Source organism: Pelophylax lessonae (assembly GCF_965119305.1).
Source record: "Pelophylax lessonae genome assembly, chromosome: 4".
NCBI classification, from domain to species: Eukaryota; Metazoa; Chordata; class Amphibia; order Anura; family Ranidae; genus Pelophylax; species Pelophylax lessonae.
In genome coordinates, this window is record NC_138771.1 from 190,852,589 (window position 1) to 190,872,173 (window position 19,585).

The 19,585-nt window shown below is 43.0% G+C and overlaps 1 protein-coding gene across 1 annotated transcript in view; it reads right to left on the minus strand.

Annotated features, from left to right (window-relative positions):
* The window catches only part of DNAJC2 (DnaJ heat shock protein family (Hsp40) member C2), a 46,398-nt gene that overhangs the window by 21,219 nt on the left and 5,594 nt on the right, over nucleotides 1–19,585 (minus strand). The window contains exons 2-7 of the mRNA XM_082255155.1: nucleotides 10,844–11,034; nucleotides 10,112–10,187; nucleotides 8,146–8,244; nucleotides 5,094–5,235; nucleotides 3,240–3,320; nucleotides 3,060–3,125 (exon numbers count right to left, since the gene is read on the minus strand). Coding sequence (XP_082111281.1) covers nucleotides 3,060–3,125; nucleotides 3,240–3,320; nucleotides 5,094–5,235; nucleotides 8,146–8,244; nucleotides 10,112–10,187; nucleotides 10,844–11,034 — 655 coding nt within the window. The remainder of the gene's footprint in view (nucleotides 1–3,059; nucleotides 3,126–3,239; nucleotides 3,321–5,093; nucleotides 5,236–8,145; nucleotides 8,245–10,111; nucleotides 10,188–10,843; nucleotides 11,035–19,585) is intronic.

Consider the following 19,585-nt stretch of genomic DNA (forward strand, 5'->3'; position numbering starts at 1 on the left):
ACCTTGGGAAGCGGGCTGTAAAGGAGTCACACACTAGACATGGCAGAGTCGGGGATCTGAACACCGGCAAAGAACTGGACCGAACAGGGACTAAAGATCCTCTTTAAGTTAAGCATTCTTTAAGCTTAGCTCCTTGAACTAAACATTCCAGTATGTACAGAGTGCATGTCATAACTGTAGTCCTTAATGGCTAAGTTCACCTTTAAGAAAAAAATAAATAAATGCACACATTTCTGCAAGAAATTTTTTCCTCCACAGGAGCCTGGCAAAGCACTGCACCTGCAATCAGTGGATGGTGGCTGTAATGTCAGGCTCCTGCAGCTCTCTGCCTGTACCTCTGTACAGGCTTTCAGGTGCACTGATAACCATACACATGGTCCACTGAGAACTACAAGTCCATCAGCCGTGGTGGCAGACAGGGCATATAGTTTGTTCATTCACATTTCTGTAAATTAATCACACGGCGTCAAATTTTATGTCACAGTGCCTATATATGGGTGTAGTATGTAACATGTTCCAAGTGAACTCCGCCTTTAAATTAAGCATTATATTAGACACTGCGCATCTCATATTTTTCGGTCCTTGAGCTAAGCATTCCATTACGCACAATGTGTATGTCAGATCAGCGATTTTTTCACAACAAGCAAAATTTGAGCATAATGATTTTACTTCCCAGTTAAAACCAGTTACTGGTACAGGATTGTGATATGGCCTAACGCTTAAAGTGGATGATTCATGAAATTTGACCTGGGCACATCTGTCTGTAGTGTTTGAACCAGCCATCTTGGGGTGCTACTTCCCATCTTAATCTCAGATTAATAAGGTTTTCTTTCAAATACATTCTCTATCATAACTCTCCGCATGGAGAAAACTATATACCAGCATAGAGGGTCTACGGCTAAGTTTCATAAAGTTTGGGGAGTGTGGCTGAGCTCTCCAGGTATGGCCCCCACGGAATTAGTCTTGGACCGACTCCTGCTTTAACCGAATGGGGTTCTCCGTGGTTTAGCTCTCATGGTTGGGGGAGGCACTGATTATACCTGTTATTTCTCTGTCTAATGTTGCCTTATTTTACTGTACTATTTTTACCTGTTTGCCTTGTTGACTGGTTCGGTGAAGCCCTGCCGTTTGCGGTGGACCCTGGTCTGTTGCAGTACTTTTATTCCTTGACTGTGCTTTGTAACAATTTCTCCTTTTTTTTTTTCTTCTCTTATGTATATTGTACTATTACCATGGTTGTGCCTACAGTAACATGTATTGTCTGTGCGTTTTCTCAATAAATACTTTTCTTGATTCAAAAAAACAAAAAAAAAACAAACATTCTCTATGGTAGTGATATCCCACTATGCCCTTTTTATGCCCATTTTGTTTTCCTAAGGCAAATGAAAGTGCATTAAATAGGCTTTCCCGATCCTGATTTAATTGGCCAGATTGTGTACCTTGGTCTAGGGTTTAAAAAATTAACTACTTTCATAAGCTGCAGTGTTAAATCACCAAAAATTTTAAGTACACCATGAATGATGAAAAATCAAAAAAACTCTGCACTATGAAACTAGAACAAACAAAACTGGATCAATATGTGTGCTAGTAAATTACATTACACTGTTGCCACCATAAATGTATATAAATGCAAACGCAAAAAAAGTTACAGTGTATCACTTTAACAGGTTGCGCTGTGATAAATGCAAACAAAAATTCAATCTACAAATAAGTCCATATAATGTAAAAACACCCAGTGCTGTTCTTCGTGCTAATAGTTCAATGAGCCACTGCTCTAACATATAATCAGTGTGGTCCTCCTTTATAAATCTCCACTTCCAAACACCACCTCATGTGCAGTTAGTGTTCTGATATACTATGATGTTTGTATCCCTTAATGATATTCGCTATATGTTCCCCCAACCTGACTTTCAGGGGACGTTTTGTGCGACCCACATAAATCAGTCCACATGATTATCTAAGATCCCGTGATGTAGTATTTGATTAGGCCACTTAGGGGTTAATTGAAGAGACGGACAAATGGATTGCCAATGATTTCAATCAAAAAGCTGTCTTGCCAACCATGAGAATGGGAGGCATTTGCAGCCGGTGAGTTTTCCATATAAAGGGAGAGGGACCACTAACTGCACACATTTATGGTGGCAGTAGTGTAATTTAGTAGCACACAAAATAATACAATTTTGTTTGTTATAGTTTCATAGTGCAGAGTTTTTTTGATTTTACATTTTAATTTTTCATCACAGTGTACTTATAATTTTTGGTGATCCAACACTGCAGCTATGGAAGGAGTTAATTTTTTAAACTCTAGACAGATAGACCTGAACTCGTTGTTTCAAGGTACACAATCAGGCCTATTTAAATCACTCTCATTTGCCTTAGAAAAACAAAATGAGGGCATGGTGGGATAGCACTACCATAAAGAAAACATTATTAGTCGGAGATTAAGATGGGAAGTAGCACCCAAGATGGTTTAAAATGATCAAGAGTCAGAAAGTGAATATCTGTAGTGTTAACCTATCTATCTTGAAAGCCTTTAGTCCCCTGGCTTTCTCCTGCTCCCTTCTTCTGTTATCAGCATGATAACTTCTGACAAGTTCTCCATCAACTGAGATAAAAACCAGGCTGAATTTTGTGTCAAGGTGGGTGCAATAAATGGATTATCAGAGAGTTGGTCTATTCACAGCACACCTCTTCCTTTTTCAGCCTTTGTGGAGAGGGGGTGTGTGCCTTTCCTCCAATCAGCTGTCTCCCAGTGTATAGCCAAACTTCCAACCCATGGGTGAATCAGGAAGAGACAATTCAAACAACTTTGTAAACAGTGTAGAAAACTAAAGACTGCACATATACAAGTAAAACATATGTCGGAGGGTTTGTTTCATTTCTGTGTACCATCTGAGGCTGTCCACTTCACTGGGTATATGTGAGGGTTTACATCCACTTTAAGGGAAGGTCTTGTATTTCAGTACTATCTTTACAATGGGCACTATTTAGGCCAGCTCAGGTTAAACCAAGAATTAATAAACTGTATAAAAGAAACCTCATAGAGGAAAAAACATTACCATTCAGCCTTTTCTTTTTCTTCTTCATCCAAATAAGAAAATTCTCTCCATGAATCAAAGTTGTACCTTGAAGACAAAACAAGTATAATCTAATGCAATGGGTTTTAATTTTTTTTTATATCCCAAATAAAAAACAGTAGAAACAAAAATACACTTTGATATGAGTAAAATTAAACCTACCAGAAGGAATAAAATGCATCTACATCTTCAATTGATGTGTTCATGTCACCAAGTTTGGCAACATTTTTCTTATTTGACCACCTAAAATGGAGAAATGGCTCAGTAAAACATCAATTGAAATAAATAATGCAAAACATCAACTGTATTACCAGTATTCAAAAGTAATTAATATATATATATATATATATATATATATATATATATATATATATATATATATATATATATATATATATATATATATATATACATACTTCTTACTGTAATTTATAAACATAAGAGTTCAACATATAAATACACATGGCTGCAGACCAAGTACAAGGTCAAAGTACTTTCAAGAGAATCCTGATATCTTTATGATTTACAGGCATACCCCGCTTTAAGTACACTCACTTTAAGTACACTCGCGAGTAAGGACACAGCTTGTTCAGCTTGGCATGACACTGCTCCCGGTTTTTAACATTGGCGTCTATAGGAAATCTTGGTCAGCTTGACATGGCACTGCTCCCAAACCATAAGTGACAGGGATACCAAACTTAGGGAGCACTGAGAGGGGACCCAGGACTGCAACATATCCTGTTTGTGGCTGGCCAGCTTGCCTAGGTAATCTACTATGTCATAGTCCTGGATCCCCTTAACATGCTCCCCAAGCTTGGTGTCCTTGTCACATGGTTTGGAAGCAATGCCATGTCAAGCTGACCAAGATTTCCTATGGAGCTAGTGTATATACATGCATTGAGAAATGAAAAAAGGTATTGCTTCACTTTAAGTACATTTTCGTTTTACATACATGCTCTGGTCCCATTGTATACTTAAAAGTGGGGTATGCCTGTATTAAAGGACTCTTTGTAACACAATGAAACTAACACACTGTAGTGAGACTGAAACTGGCACAGTTTATAAAAATAATGTAAGGTTTTATGTAATTGGCGGTGAAAAGGATAAAATGAACTATTTCAATACTGGGCACTTTAACCCCCTTCCTGCCCAGGTCCATTTTCAGCTTTCAGCGCTGTCACATTTTGAACAAATTGCGTTGTCATGCAATGCTGTACGTACACAAATGAAAATTTTATCATTTTTTTCCACACAAATAGAGCTTTCTTTTGGTGGTATTTAATCACCAATGAGTTTTTTATTTTTTACTAAAAAAAAAAGGAGAAAATTTTGAAAGAAAAAAAGGTTTTTCTTAATTTCGATCAGTAAATTTGGTAAATAGGTAATTTTTCTCCTTCACTGATGTGCGCTGATGAAGCGGCACTGATAGGCGGTACTGATGAGGTGGCACTCATGGACACTGATAGGCGGCACTAATGATGGGCAGCACAGATCAGCAGGCAATGACTGGCGTCACTGATGGGCACTGACTGGCGTCACCGATGGGCACTTCTTTAGTTTACTGTAATCAGGGCACTGATGATCAGTGCCCCGATTACCTGTCCTGGACTCCCCTTTAAGGAGGCGCCGCTGATCGTCTCTCCTCGCCACACACTGACAGTGTGAGGCGAGGAGCGCTGATAAACGGCACTTCCTCATTTACATGTAACCGGCTGTGATTGGACACAGCTGATCACATGGGTAAAGAGCCACGTCATTACTAAGATCGGGGTCGCGCTATGTCCTAGGAACACAGTGCGGCTGCCAATGGTGCGCGAGAGGGGCCGTTCTGGGGCGCCGTCATATGATTTCCTCCCAGAACAAGAGCTGCACCGCTCCCTTGTCATTTGACGGTGGGCAGGCGACAAGTAGTTAAACATTTTCTTGCATCAGAATTTTATGTTTACACATTCATAATTTACAGGGAAAAGACCTGGGGACCTAATACTTGAAGCATATTACAAAGGAATATCTTACCTGCTATTTCTTTCAAACACAGGAGAAAATACATCAAAGAAGTTGTCTTTTCCCTCACCCTTTGAAGGTACTGAATTGTCAAAGGTAGGATCAACACTGTTAAATGCTCTTCTCTTCACAGGGTCAGATAAAATTTCACATGCTAAAACATAACAAAAAACAGTTCTGTCACTATAAATTGTAATAACTGTTGTGCTGCCCATCTGGACAGCTTGACCTTGACCAAAACTTGAAGTTTGACTGTATGAAGCCATCAGCAAATAAAGCACAATTTTGTCCTGGTTACTCAATATAAAAGAGTTCTGCTTATTGAAATTGCTTAAACAATATTTTTTTTGTATTCTTGCCTTCCCTTCCAGTTATCTTTCCTATTTCCCAAATTCTTCCGTTACCGGGTATCTGGAAGATTTTTGTGAGTCATCTTCAAAAAGATGGCTATTGTGGTCTCAAAACACATGTGCACAGGTCTTTTGCCGATATGGAGCTTCAGTAAAATATGCTTCAGAATCGACTGCTTTGTGCGTGTTTTTTTTTTCCATTGCTTGACTTTGTACAGTACCATTGTAAAGCCATTTACCCACCTCTCACAAGGGTTACCGCTGGATGTCTGGGCAGTATGGTTTGATGAACTGTTAGTATAGGGAAGCTGTCCAGACACCCAAAATATGCATAGAAAAACCTGGTCAATAACTTACCAAGGAATAAACATAAGAAAGGAAAAGACTGATACCACCAGAACCCGCACCTTCAAAATCAGGTCAGCTCCCATAATTATAATCTTGAATTGTTCCTCTAATGCACTCAACAGTGCAGTGCTTCTATCCTTCCATTCATCTTTTAGCATTGCCATTCCATGCTTGGAGTACGTACTAACAGGCCGATGTCTCTCAGAGACCAATGAGCAAAGGCATCTGTCTGACATGGAGCCAAGCTGCCAAGACTTGCAGCAATGTATCCTGCACCACAACTGCAAGGTAAATATATAGGCACTTTTCCACTGCAAGTACCGGCTCGGCTCTACTCGGCCCGGTTTACTTTTCCACTGCTGGTACCGCATGGTACGGTGTTGGAACGGTTCGGTACTGTACGGTATGGTTTGCTTTTCCACTAAAGTAGTACTAAAGTTAAGTGGGTGGGATAACAACGGGGTGGGTGGGATTCTCTGACCAATCAGTGGCTAGTAGTGACTGCATGCAAAGGATTGTGGGATATGGTACCGGGTATGGTACCTATTGGAACCACAATCGAGGTGGCACTGTTATTGAGAGCCGTACCGTTCGGTTCCATGCAGTGGAAAAGCGCCGCCGTACCGAACCGTTCCTACACCATACCATGCGGTACCATGCAGTGGAAAAGCACAAAAGCGAACCGAACCGTTCTGTTCCATGCAGTGGAAAAGCGCCATATGTATGCATGTATGTGAACACCTCCTTCACTCAGAACAAACTGGAAAAATACCAAGAACTTCCAATGGTTGAATGCAATCTTTATTACCTCCTCGCAAGGCCCTGTACAGCACAATCTTCACCTGATCAACATTTGTGCTAGGTTTGGGCAATGCATAGCCATTATCTGTCTACTGCAAGGCAGAGCATCTTGTCAACATGTACGCTGCAGACACTACAGGTGAATATCTATTATGTGGACTGATATTCAGCTGATCATCAGGAGCAGGCAAATAATCACAAGCTATTATACCTAAAGGTTTGTCCTATTTTTTGCAATCTGTCGTTCATTTTGAATTTTTGCGTCCTTGATTTCCTTTTTACATATTCGGTTATATTCTTTGTAACAATTAAACAATGATAGTTAGAAAAATCAATAATGCTGGTATAAAATCAATACATTTTATTATAACAGACTAACCACTTACCTAATGGGCACTTTTACCCCCTTCCTGCCAGGCCAATTTTCAGCTTTCAGTGCGGTCGCACTCTGAATGATAATTGCGCATTCATGCAACACTGTACCCAAACAAATTTATCATTTTTTTGAGACAGATAGAGCTGAGGCTGCACTGATGGGCACTGATGACTGCACTGATATGTGGCACTGTTGGGCCTGCACACTGATCATCAGTGTAGATGATCCCCGTTTGGATTTGCCGGTTATCGGCTCTCCTCACGTGCTGGTCAGTGCGAGGAGAGGAATGCTGATAACCTGTAAATCCTGTTTACGCTGTGATCAGCTGTGACTGGACACAGCTGATTGCGTGGTAAAGAGGTGCTGTGATTGGCTCTTTTCCCCTGATCTGTGATCAGCTGTATCCCAAGTATGCAGCGATCACAGATGCTTGCCAATGCATGCCGCAGGGGGCGCGTGAGAAGCGCATCACGGAAGGATGTCAATAGATGTCCTCCCAGCAATGTACGGCCATGCTGTAGCCATGTTTCGGCTATAGCTCGGTCAAATAGAGGTTAAAAACACAGAAGATACTGCAGGGCACAAAAAAGGTCACGTCGTTTATTTTTAAAAACACAACAGGCAATATCAGTTAGAATCACCATCAAGTGGAGTATCTATCGCATAGGGTGAGAGGCCAACGTGGAGAAGTGGGACACACTTTTTCAGGAGTGCATGTGAATGGGATCAATATGGTGGAAACCAAATTGCCTATTCCGAAAAAAAACACACAACAGGCAATATCAGCTAGAATCGCCATCAAGTGGAGTATCTCTCTAACATAGGGTGAGAGGCCAACGTGGAGAAGTGGGGCACACTTTTTCAACACTTGTGTACTCTCCAAAAATTGTCAAAAGGCAGCACATGTTGTGATAGAGATACAGTACTCCACTTGATAGTGATTCTAGCTGATATTGCCTGTCGGTGTGCATTTTAAGAATAAGCAATTTGGGTTCCACCATATTGATTCTATTGACTTGCACTCCTGAAGAAGAGTATTTAAAAATGCGTCACATTTGCAGTCGAGAAGAAGATGATCCGGGCTGCTCTGAGCAAAACCATTGCACAGAGCAGATAAATATGATGTTTGTTAGTAAACCAAAAAAAAAAAAACCTTTATTATCACTGCAAGTTGCAACATTTTTCTTACCTTTAGTTATACAGGTAAAATAGTCATTGTCGCCTTCAACTATCTGTTCTCCAGCAGCTTTTCTCTTGTCAGGATGATGTTTCAGAACCATTGCTTTATCTAGTAGTTAAAAAAACAAACAAAGGTCTGTGAAAATGCAGTGACTGTTTTAGTGGCTGAATTTAAAAAGGGATTACCTATTAACCAATTCCCCTTAGGTGGACGTCATATGACGTCCTGGGCTTTAATTTGGGATATCTGAATGATGCCTGCAGTTATTTTTCTCTGGCAATTCCTTCACCATAAGAACAATCATAGCTGCTGCCCAGCCGCTTGATCGTTCTTACAGGCGGTGGGAGGGGACATCCCCCCCTCCCGCCGCCCTCTGGTGCTTCTACCGGCTCGCCCGTGCGATCGGCGAGCTGGAGAAGGAATCGCCGCTGGTGGAAGTGTACCATAGAGACTGCGAGGACCAGATGGTTCCCGGCAGTCTCTATGATTCTCGGAGGCCTGGGCGCGACGTGATGACATCACGCCTGGCCTGACAGTTTCAATACTGCACTGATCTCGGCATTTAGCTGAGATGGCCTAAAAAAAAAAAAAAAAAGCCTGTAGGAGAGATCTGAGGTCTTATTGACCCCAGATCTCTCCATAAAGAGGACCTGTCATTCACTATTCCTATTACAAGGGATGTTTACATTCCTTGTAATAGGAATAAAAGTGATAAAAAAAAAAAAAAGGGGGGAAAGTGTAAAAATAAAACAAACAAAAAAAAGAAAAAAAAAAATGTAAAGTGCCCCGCATGCATACGTCACGACCACATATGTAAACAACGTTCAATCCATACATGTGAGGTATCACTGCGGACGTTAGAGAGAGAGCAACAATTCTAGCCCAAGACCTTTATTGTAACTCTAAACTGGTAACCTGTAAAAATTTTTAAAGTGTGGCCTATAGAGATTTTTAGGTACCGAAGTTTGGCGTCATTCAACGAGTGTGCGCAATTTTAAAGCGTGACATGTTAAGGTATCTATTTACTCGGTGTAACATAATTTTTCACATTATACAAAAAATTGAGCTAACTTTAGTGTTTTGTTTTTTTTAAATTTACAAAAGTTTTTTCCCCCCCAAAAAAAAAAACTTGTTTGAAAAATTTCTGCGCAAATACCGTGTCACTAAAAAAGTTGCAATGACCGCCATTTTATTCCCTAGGGTCTCTGCTAAAAAAAAAAAATATATATAATGTTTGGGGGTTCTGAGTAATTTTCTAGCAAAAAAATGATGATTTTTACATGTAGGAGCGGAGTTGCCAGAAATCGCCCGGTATGGAAGTGGTTAAAGACCACTGAAGTAATCTAAAACAGGAATATACATTGTATCTGCATGACCATGCTGTAAAGATAAACAAATAATCATGGAGACCCAAAACGAAAGTGTACTTAGGGCTCTTTCACATGGTCCGCCTCCGTAGGAGGATCCGTGCTGCTCAGCGGGAGCTCCGTCTCCGCTTGCAGTGAGGAGAGGGGGTGTCACAGGCCCCACTGCTCTCTATGGGGAATCGGATGAGAGCGGACCGCCTGTCCGCTCTCATCCGATCCCATCCGATCCGATCCCCAGGACAGATGGAAAATAGGGTTTCCATCCGTCCGGATTTCACGGACAGGATCGGATGTGGATGGCAGCGGGTATGTCACCGCTGACATCCGCTGCTCCATAGGGCTGAATGGGGCATCCGATCAGATCCGCCTAAAAAAAACTGACAGGCGGATCTGATCGGACCGCCCATGTGAAAGAGCCCTTACACAATGGATTTCACTTTCTACACAAAACAAATCTGTAAACACGCAATACATATGAGAATGAAAAGGTATGCGCTGGAAGAGGAGGGCCCCCTTCTTTACATTGCTGTTGCAGATTTACAGACATTGTTACAGTTTGGAAAGGATTGCCTTAAGCTATATAAAATATATATTTTAAAGGAACTTACGTGCAGCTTTGATCTGTTTCTGTGTGGCCTTGTACCTCAGCTTTGCCAATCCAAGCACGGCATAGTGATCCTGGTTCTATTCAGATATAATTAAAAAAAGTACAAAGCTTTACTATTATGTCACAATCAGATGTACAGGACCACTACCATGAGTCCTTACTTATCCAACATGATCTGAATGAATAATGTAAAGTCTGATTCAACACCAATGTGCCTTTACCATTGTTTGTGCCAACTGGTAGGCAGACTCTCCCTGACTACCTATATCTTTGGGAGAATCCAGTGGCGAAATTTCCATACAACAGTTTGTATCTCCAACCCACCACCGCAAATATGTAACAATGCTGTGACGGGAGAAGAATTAAGCCATCACTGAATATTCTCTTTGAGATAGCACTTTCACCTAGCAGCAAGAGGGTCACTGGTTCGAATCCCAACCACGACACTACCTGCCTGGAGTTTGCATGTTCTCCCTGTGCCTGCGTGGGTTTCCTCCGGGTACTCCGGTTTCCTCCCACACTCCAAAGACACGCTGGTAGGTTAATTGGATCCTGTATAAAATTGGCCCTACTATCTATGTATGAATGCGACATAGGGACCTTAGGTTGTACGCTCCTTGAGGGCAGGGACTGATGTGAATGTGTAATGTATATGTAAAGCTCTGCGTAAATTGACAGCGCTATACAAGAACCTGAAATAAATTGCAAAGCACTCATGTAAAAGGGTACAAACCTTCCAGTCCTTGGGATCAAGCGATTTCAGTAGTGCAAATTCCTCCAGCTGAAACTCTTCATCCTCTGACTCTTCAGAGGATTCCTTTTCATCTTCCAGCTCCTGAAATGATGCGGACACATTTCTATTCCTACGTTTGATGAAGGCTTCAAACCATCGACCCACAGGTTCAACTTGACAGAGCAGTGAGGCTGCCATGATAAAAGACCAACATTAAAATCGAAAATATTCCTGCATCCCGAATTAAAAGCAGTTTTTCATTGTAAAGTGAAATTCATTCTACATACGTACAAGCTATCTTTACTGGCAGTTTTTAAGCCGTTTTCTAATAACAGTGATGCCAACAGTTGGGGAGAGTAATCATTCGCCGAAACAGGATTTTACCAACCAACTGCTACTCTTCTCTAAAGATTAAATTTTTTCACAGCATAATCTTCAGATAAAAGAAATGTGCAAATGTATGCCATACCAAACTAGTGTCTGAAACTATTACCAAAATACACAGACATTAGGTAGGGCTGCACATCCCCATACCTGTAGTGATTCAAACTGAGTAAATGTGTAAAAAATGTAAAAGAACCACATTTAAAGACATATCTATCTATTGAAAGATTATATATATATATATATATATATATATATATATATATATATATATATAGGTCTTCATGCAGTGCTCGTGACCATCACTCCCACTGAGAAGATTCAATGAATCACCAGTAATCAATGCCTCACATCCAAGATGGTTGGCATGGAAACCTCGAATGGTTGATAATTACCAGCATCTCACCACCTCAATGTCATTAACAAGCTAGCGTGTTTTCATCACTTCTGGCCCTGGGTGTGGTAATGCCCTGACGCGCATTCCATCAGTGTAGACTTCCTCATAGGGCCAAACCACACCCATCTACTCAATGCGGTTGGCCCTATGAGAAAGTCTGCATGGAAGAAACGCATATTAGGGCATTAATGCACGCAGGACCAGAAGTGATGCAAGAGCGCTAACTTGGTAGGGATGTTGAGGTGGTGAGATGCCGGTAATCTGGCTCATGCAGGGAAAGCAGGCACACTGATAGCTGGTTTTTTAGTTTAGGCGTAATTTTATGATGCGTTTGTGAGTCATTTATATGGCTTAAATAACATTTGAATGTATATTGATACTGTACTATTGCTGGCCTTTCTTTTTTATGGGTGACTATTGGATGGAGTGTCTCTTAGAAGATATCCTGGAGCAAGAGTACCGTAAGATACGTCTGGAGTCATTATTATCAACCATTTGAGTTTTTCATGCAGATCAACTTGGATGTGAGGCATTGATCTCTAGTGATTCACTGATTCTGCACAATGGTAGTGGTTGTCACGAGCACTTTTTTTTTTTTCGTGTGTCGTTGTTAATTGCGATTATTTAGAATTTTTATACATTTATTCCGTTTGAATCACTAGAGTTATGGGGATGTGCAGTGCTGCTTAATATCTGTATATTTTGGTTACAGTTTCAGACACTGGTTTGGTATAGTTTATTTTTAAAGGGGCAACAGCACTATTTTTATAGGGGGGGGGGGGGGGCTGGGGAGTTTTCACAATTATTTTTTTTGGTATATTTGTGCACAGAGGCATATAGCTTTTTGGCACGGTACAAGTGTGGTTTACACTAAGAACAGTTGCGAGGCACAAGTGCAACTTACACTTATAGGAAAATGTATGCTATGTTTGTTCTTTTACCATCAATTTTCCCTTGAATGCCATATCATTCTGTACAGCATTATTTCTGACAGTGCTAATTACCTGATTGTCATAATGATCAACCGGCTTCAAAAAACTTTCAGTCATTGACCCACAAACATTATATTAGGAGTTCTGACTTCAGGTGCTAAAAACTGGGTCAGTGATCCAAAGCGTTAAACTCAAAAGGTGTAGCATGGCAGCCCAGCAACTAGCATTTTAAACAGAAGTGTGGTACCTAAAGTGTGAGGCTGGGTACACGTGTGCGCACCCGCAGGTTCGTGCCTGGGGACCAGTGCATGTCCCATCACCAGTTTAGGTGCAATTCAGGTCCAAATTTTTGCCTAAATTCACACCTGAACAGGACCCAAACACGCACAGGACCCTTTTGCAATCCGCTCCACGGCCGCCCCGGACCTGTGTAAACCGGCTCTATTGAGCATGTAATGTGAATTGAATGCGGGGAAATCCAGCCTTAGTCAGCTGGCCATAGTGTGACTTTTGGAGCTTTAATCACTATTTGCACAACTCTCCTGCTGCTGTGAGAGATATCTGAAAGAAAAACACAGAAGTGAAATTGGATTTTTAACTTACCGTAAAATCCATTTCTCTGATGTTCATTGACGGACACAGCTCCTGATCTTCTTAACCATTGGGTTATACTGCCCCCTACAGGAGTAGGACACTAGGCAGAAAAAAAGTCTGCCTACGCCAGGGCTCGACAATCCCCGGGCGCCAGGTCGCATTTGCAACTAGAATTAGCGACCTGGCGCCTGGGGTGCCCTGCAGGAGGTGTCCTGTCCCTTTTGCGCCCCCACCTCCTTCCCCGAGTGCACGAACTTCCGTGCCGTCCAAAAATTGAGGCCCCGGCTTTTCGGCCTTCTTCTGTGAGATGAGAGAGGCTGGGGAACTGGCGCCCTCTTGTGGTGGCCGGGAGTAATGCATGTTCTCTTTCCATCTCCTTCCAAACAGGAGAGGAGAGGGAAGTTTTTGCAGGCTTCATCTCTCTGTCCAGTTACCTTTGCTTAAAGGTAAGTGGACAGGGAGTAGGGTTATTATTAATTTATTTTTTAAATTTAAAAAAAAATAATATTTTTTTTTCTTTTTTTTTTAATTATTAAAAAAATAAAAAATGGTTTTCTTTTTTTTTTTTCCTTCAATTCTTATTAAAAAAAATTATATATATATATATATAAATATAAATCTTTTTTTTTTTTTTTTCCCCTCATCGCCGTGCCACAGCCGAAGGCCCCTTTCACACGGGCTGTCTGAACAGGTCCGCCTGTCAGTTTTTCAGGCAGACCTGATCGGACCCTTCATTCTCCTCTATGGAGCAGTAATCTGCCGCCATCTGATCCTGTCCGCCAAAAGCAGACGGATGGTGGTTCTATTTTCTATCCATCCCGTGGATCGGATCAGATGGCATCGGATGGAAAGAGACAGACAGTCTGTTTCCATCCAATTGCGCTATAGAGGAGAGGGGGGTTCTATCCGTTTTATTAAATAAAGCTTGGTTGTTAGTTTAAAAAAAAAAAAACTGGCTCCTAACTTTTTTAGCTGGCTCCTAGATTTCAGGCAAATTTGTCAAGCCCTGGCCTACGCATATGGGCAGTCCCAGGGTGTATACTCCCTCTCTCTGCTATAGGTACTCAGTTTTGTTACAAGCAGTGTCAGAAGAATTACAACTCCACAGAGGGGTTGGTGCTGTGTCCCTCAATGAATATCAGAGAAATGGATTTTACGGTAAGTCAAAAATCCAATTTTCTCTTTCGTTAATTGACGGACCCAGCTTCTGATCTTGTTAACCATTGGGACGTCCCAAAGCAGTGTTAAACACAAGGGGTGGGAACAGCGAAAAATAAAATTACCAAGGCTAACTATAGCCAACCAGGTAAACAGGAGCTCAACCAAAAACAACTGGAGCTCACATGAAAAAACAATACACCCTCAAGGAGGACCAGATCCTCTAAACCAGTGGTCCTCAACCCTGGCATACAGGGCCCACTAACAGGCCAGATTTGCAAGATAACTGAAATACATCCCAGGTGATATCATTTGCTGCTCAGTGACTGCAGTACTCTAGTCTGCATCTCCCCAAGGTTATACTTAAAATCTGGCCTGTTAGTGGGCCCTGAGGACCGGAGTTGAGGACCACTGCCCTAAACAGTAGCCTGCAAAACCTTTGCGGCCAAAGGAAGCATCCCCAGATGCCAACACATCCACTTTATAGAACTTTGTGAAAGTGTACATCGACAACCAGGTGGCCGCCTTGCAATCTGCATCACTGACGCTTGATGACAGAAGGCCCAGGAGGCACTGAGCGCCCGAGTAGGGTGCCCCTTCACAGGGAAAGGAGGTAATTGACCCCTGATGGAATAGACCTGAGCCACCGTCTGTCTGATCCATCTAGAAATGGTTGCAGAGGAAGTGGACAACCCTTTTACGAAGCCAATCCGTGAGCACAACTAGTGAGTGATTTCCTAAAATACTCTGTAGCTGCCAGGTACACCCTAATCTCCTGGACCACATCCAAGGCATGCAAAGCAATTTCCTTCAGATTCAAGGGGTTTGGGAATTCCACGCTTTGGAATGGCTAAAGGCTGCAGCCTACCTCAAAATACGATCCAATGGATTGTATTCAGTAGTATTTAAAGGGGTTGGTGAGGTAAATGGCGCTGCCTTTCAACAGGTGTTTAGAAGGCACTCTATGTAAACGTTCAAGGTGGAATATTTCAACACAGAGTGTTCCAAAGTACATGTAAACGTATCAACTTTTTCTACGCCACAATGATTGCAAACAATACATATGAACAAATAAAAAGTGCTGTATTGTGATGTGAACAATAAATTATTGGTTAATAAATATATTCTAATGCCAATGGATATAAATATAAATAAATATAAGGTGCTCTGTGGAAAGTGACGGATAGATTATATATATATATATATATATATATATATATCCCAAATATCTCGGCAAGTGGTCAGTGAATGTACCAGTAGATATAAAAAAATAGATAAATCCAAAGCTGGTAATGTGGCACAACTACTAACTTGATCAATAAATAACTAATAAAGTGACGTAGTGGTAATTGTTTCTTATCAATTATATATAAAAAAGGCAAATATATAGAGAACCGCAAATTAATTAAATATAAAGTGACTTGGTGCGGCTTGACCAACTGTATTTGCAGAGCCCTGCTCTACAAGGTGGCCAGCAGTAGGTGAACAGAAGTGATTCAATAAATTCAGCAATACAAGTCCATCAAAGTGGTTAATTGGTGAAAAAATTCCAGAGAAAAAATGATGGGTGAATCTCGGGGTGATCCAAGTGGAACGTGCCGGGTGAGGAAACTAGTGCTCCCCTCTCAATTCTGCCAGCACTCACCGGAGCTCAATACCCCTACAGGGGTAACCAGCAAGATGTTATAGGGGATTCCTTCCTGGAAGGCAAGGCCCAAACACTGGTGGCTTCAGTGGCTCCACTGGATCATCGCTCTTATATGCTTAGTATATTCAATATAACCTCATCGTCCCATCAAATGGTTGCAGCAATTTCCAGATCATACATAAGAAGAAGAGCCTCATATAGTGAAGTATTGTAAAAGAATCTGATTTTATTGAAATAATAGAGGTACTCACATTATAGCAAACAGGTAAACGTGCATACACTGGTATAGGGACCGCAACTTTCTTGTAAGCGGTATACTTCCAAACGCATTTCATATGTATTGTTTGCAATCATTGTGGTGTAGAAAAAGTTGATACGTTTACATGTACTTTGGAACACTCTGTGTTGAAATATTCCACCTTGAACGTTTACATATATTGCCTTCTAAAACCCTGTTGAAAGGCAGCGCCATTTACCTCACCAACCCCTTTAAATTTCCTTCAGATGTTTTGGCCTGGGACACAGGGAAGGCAACACAATGTCTTCTTTTAAATGAAAATAAGAGACAACCTGAGGAAGTGACGGACAGGGGCAAAGAACCACCTTATCATTATGAACCACCAAGTAAGGTGAAAGACAGGGTAACGCCACCAATTCCAACACCCTGCGTGCAGAGGTGAAAGCCCCCAAAAATGCCACCTTCTAGGACAGTGTAAGCAGGGGAGTCTCACGAAGACTCTCAAAAGGAGGCTTCTGGAGGACAGAGGTCAAAAAATTAAGGTCCCAAGGCAGCAACAGAGACCGCACTGGAGGGGTCAAGTGCCTAATTCCCTGAAGAAGAGTACACACCAAAGAGTAAGTGGCTAAGGCCGACACCTGACCCTTGATAGTACTCAAGGCCAGTTTCTGCTCTACCCCTGTTGAAGGAAGGTCAACATCTGAGCCACCGAAAAAAAAACAGCGAGGATGAACCCCAAGAGACTCACACCACACAATATACATCTTTCCCGTACGATGAGAGATCTTCCTAGAAGTAGATTTCTTAGCTTTTAACAGCGTTGGAAATCAACTCAGACAAACCTCTATCCATCAGCACCTAGTGTTCACCAGCCAAGCCGCCAAAGCCAGGGACTGTAAAGCAGGATGAAAGATTGGTCCTTGGAACAGCAGATCCTCCCCCATAGGAAGCTTCCAAGGAAGGTCGGCGACCAGCCACATTCGATCAGCGTACCAAGCCTGGCGAGGCCAGTCCGGGGCTACTAAGATGACCGGAATCTCTTCTTCCTCGATCCTGCGTAGAAGTCTTGACAGAAGCTTGAGAGGAGGGAAGGCGTAAATTAGATGATACTGACCCCACGGGGCCACCAGCCCATTCATGGCGTCCACCAGAAGATCCCGTATCCGGACCATAAACCTCTGCACCTGTTGAGCCGGGACGGCAACAGATCCACTTCTTGTGCCCCCTGGTGATTGACATAAGTCACGGCCGCGGCATTGTCAGATTGAATGCGCACTGGATATCCCTGAGGACGATCTGTCCAATGTTCTGTCTGATCACTCAGAGTACCAAGACATTAATCGGTAGTCTGGACTCTTCCAGTGTCCAGACCCCCTGAGCAGAAATTCTGCCGAGGATGCCTCCCTAGTCGGACAGGCTGGCATCCGTAGTGACCACTTTCCAATACAAGGGGAGGAAGGATTTGCTCAGCCGAAGCACCAAAGAATGAAGCCACCATATCAGGGACTCTTTCATTCCCCGGCTCAGCTGGATCCGATTGTCTAGAGACTGGGACCGCTTTGAAGGTAGACACCGTCAGGTCCAGCACCTGCATGCAAGTCCGGAGGATTTACCATCTGCTGGACAGCAGGAGAAGAATTACAGCCTGCAGTTTGTCCAGAGGAAGGAGCACCCTAGCTAAGGCCGAGTACAGAGTCCGACCCAGATAGTCCAGCTTTGTGGACGGACCCAGAGCAGACTTCTGAAAATTCAGAATCAAGCCATACACCCTTAAGCTCCTATGGTGATTTCCAGGTTTTCCATCAGAGCAGTAGGAGACTCCGATCACAGAAGAAGGTCATCCAAGTAGCCCAGTACCGCAATCCCCCAATTGGCGTAACAATGCTGGCACCGGGGCCAACAGTTTCGTGTAGACCCGAGGAGCAGAAGCGAGACCAAAGGGTAAGGCCACAAATTGATAATTGGCCTCTCCCATGGCAAAGCGGAGGAAGCGCTCGAGACTGACATATATTGGAATGAGAAGGTAAGCGTCCTTGATGTTGATGGAAGCAAGAAAAATCCCCCTGATGCAGGGAAGTCACCACCGTGCGAATGGACCCCATTCTGAACTTCTGCACCTGCAGAAAGCAGTTCAGCGCCTTGAGGTCCAGAATTTGGACACACCTTGCCTTCCTTCCTGGGGACTGTAAACAGAGTTAAGTAAAACCCCTGAAAACATTCTTAAGTCAGAACCGGGACCATCACCATTTAAAGTAAAGTAAGCGGACCAGGGACAGTTGCACATTGGAAGGAAGAACCTTACCGGAGGGTAAGAATGCAACTTGATCTTGTAGCCGGACCGAATGACCCCATGGACCCACCTGACTTGTACCAGGGGAGTCCACAGGTCTGGGAACCAGTGAAGATATCTCCCTACCCCAGACACAGATGAGGGCCCACCTTTATGCTAAAGGAGCCTTGTCCGCAGGTCTGGAGAAACCTGCTCTTGACTTACCAGACCAAGTTCACTTATATCCTCCAGAGGAGAAGGGCTCCGATCCCTTGTCAGTCGACCCTGAGGGACAAAAAAACTGCTTATGAGCCGAAGAGGGGGGGTCCACAACCACATCTACGATGAGTGTCCTTGCCCTTCGTAGCCTGCGGAAGAAAGGTACTCTTCCCCCCTGGGAGACCTTTAATGATGTCAACCAGAGTAGCACCAAACAAAAGATCTCCTTAAAAGGGAAAATCAGTCAAGGCCTTTTTAGAAATCTGGTCCACAGACCAGCATTTGAGCCAAAGAAACGTCGAAGGACCACTGCCTAAAAAGAGAGTCGAGCCACTAGGGGAGCTGCATCCAAAGAGGCATCACAGATAAACTGAAGTCTCTGGACAACCTGGTCCGCCAGCTCAGCAAAGGCAGGGGGAGCTACTCCCCCTCCAGGTCACAGCGCAAAAGCCTAGCCCATTCGGTCAGAGTCTGCGACACCAGGGCAATAGAGAATATTGGCCTCAGTGCCGAACCAGCCAGGGTGTACATATTGCGGGCCACAGCCTCCACCTTCCTGTCAGCTGGGTCCTTAAAGTGGTTGTAAACCCAAGGAAAAAAAAAACCTGCAAGACAAAGGCATAATGGGCTAGTATGCATCGCATACTAGCCCATTATGTGTAACTTACCTTAGAAAGAAAGCCCCCACACGGACCCCCAGACATCGCTGCGGGCGCTGCCATGATCCCTCGCCGTCTCTTCCGGGTTCGGCGGCTCCGGCGCGGTGATTGGCAGGAAGAGACGGCTCTGGCGCGATGATTGGCCGGAGCCGCGATGACGTCACTCCCGTGATTTTCCGGCAAGCTCCCGGCAAATTAATTGAAGGTCCCCCCGGATCTTCGGAGCGCATGCGCCGCTCGCGGG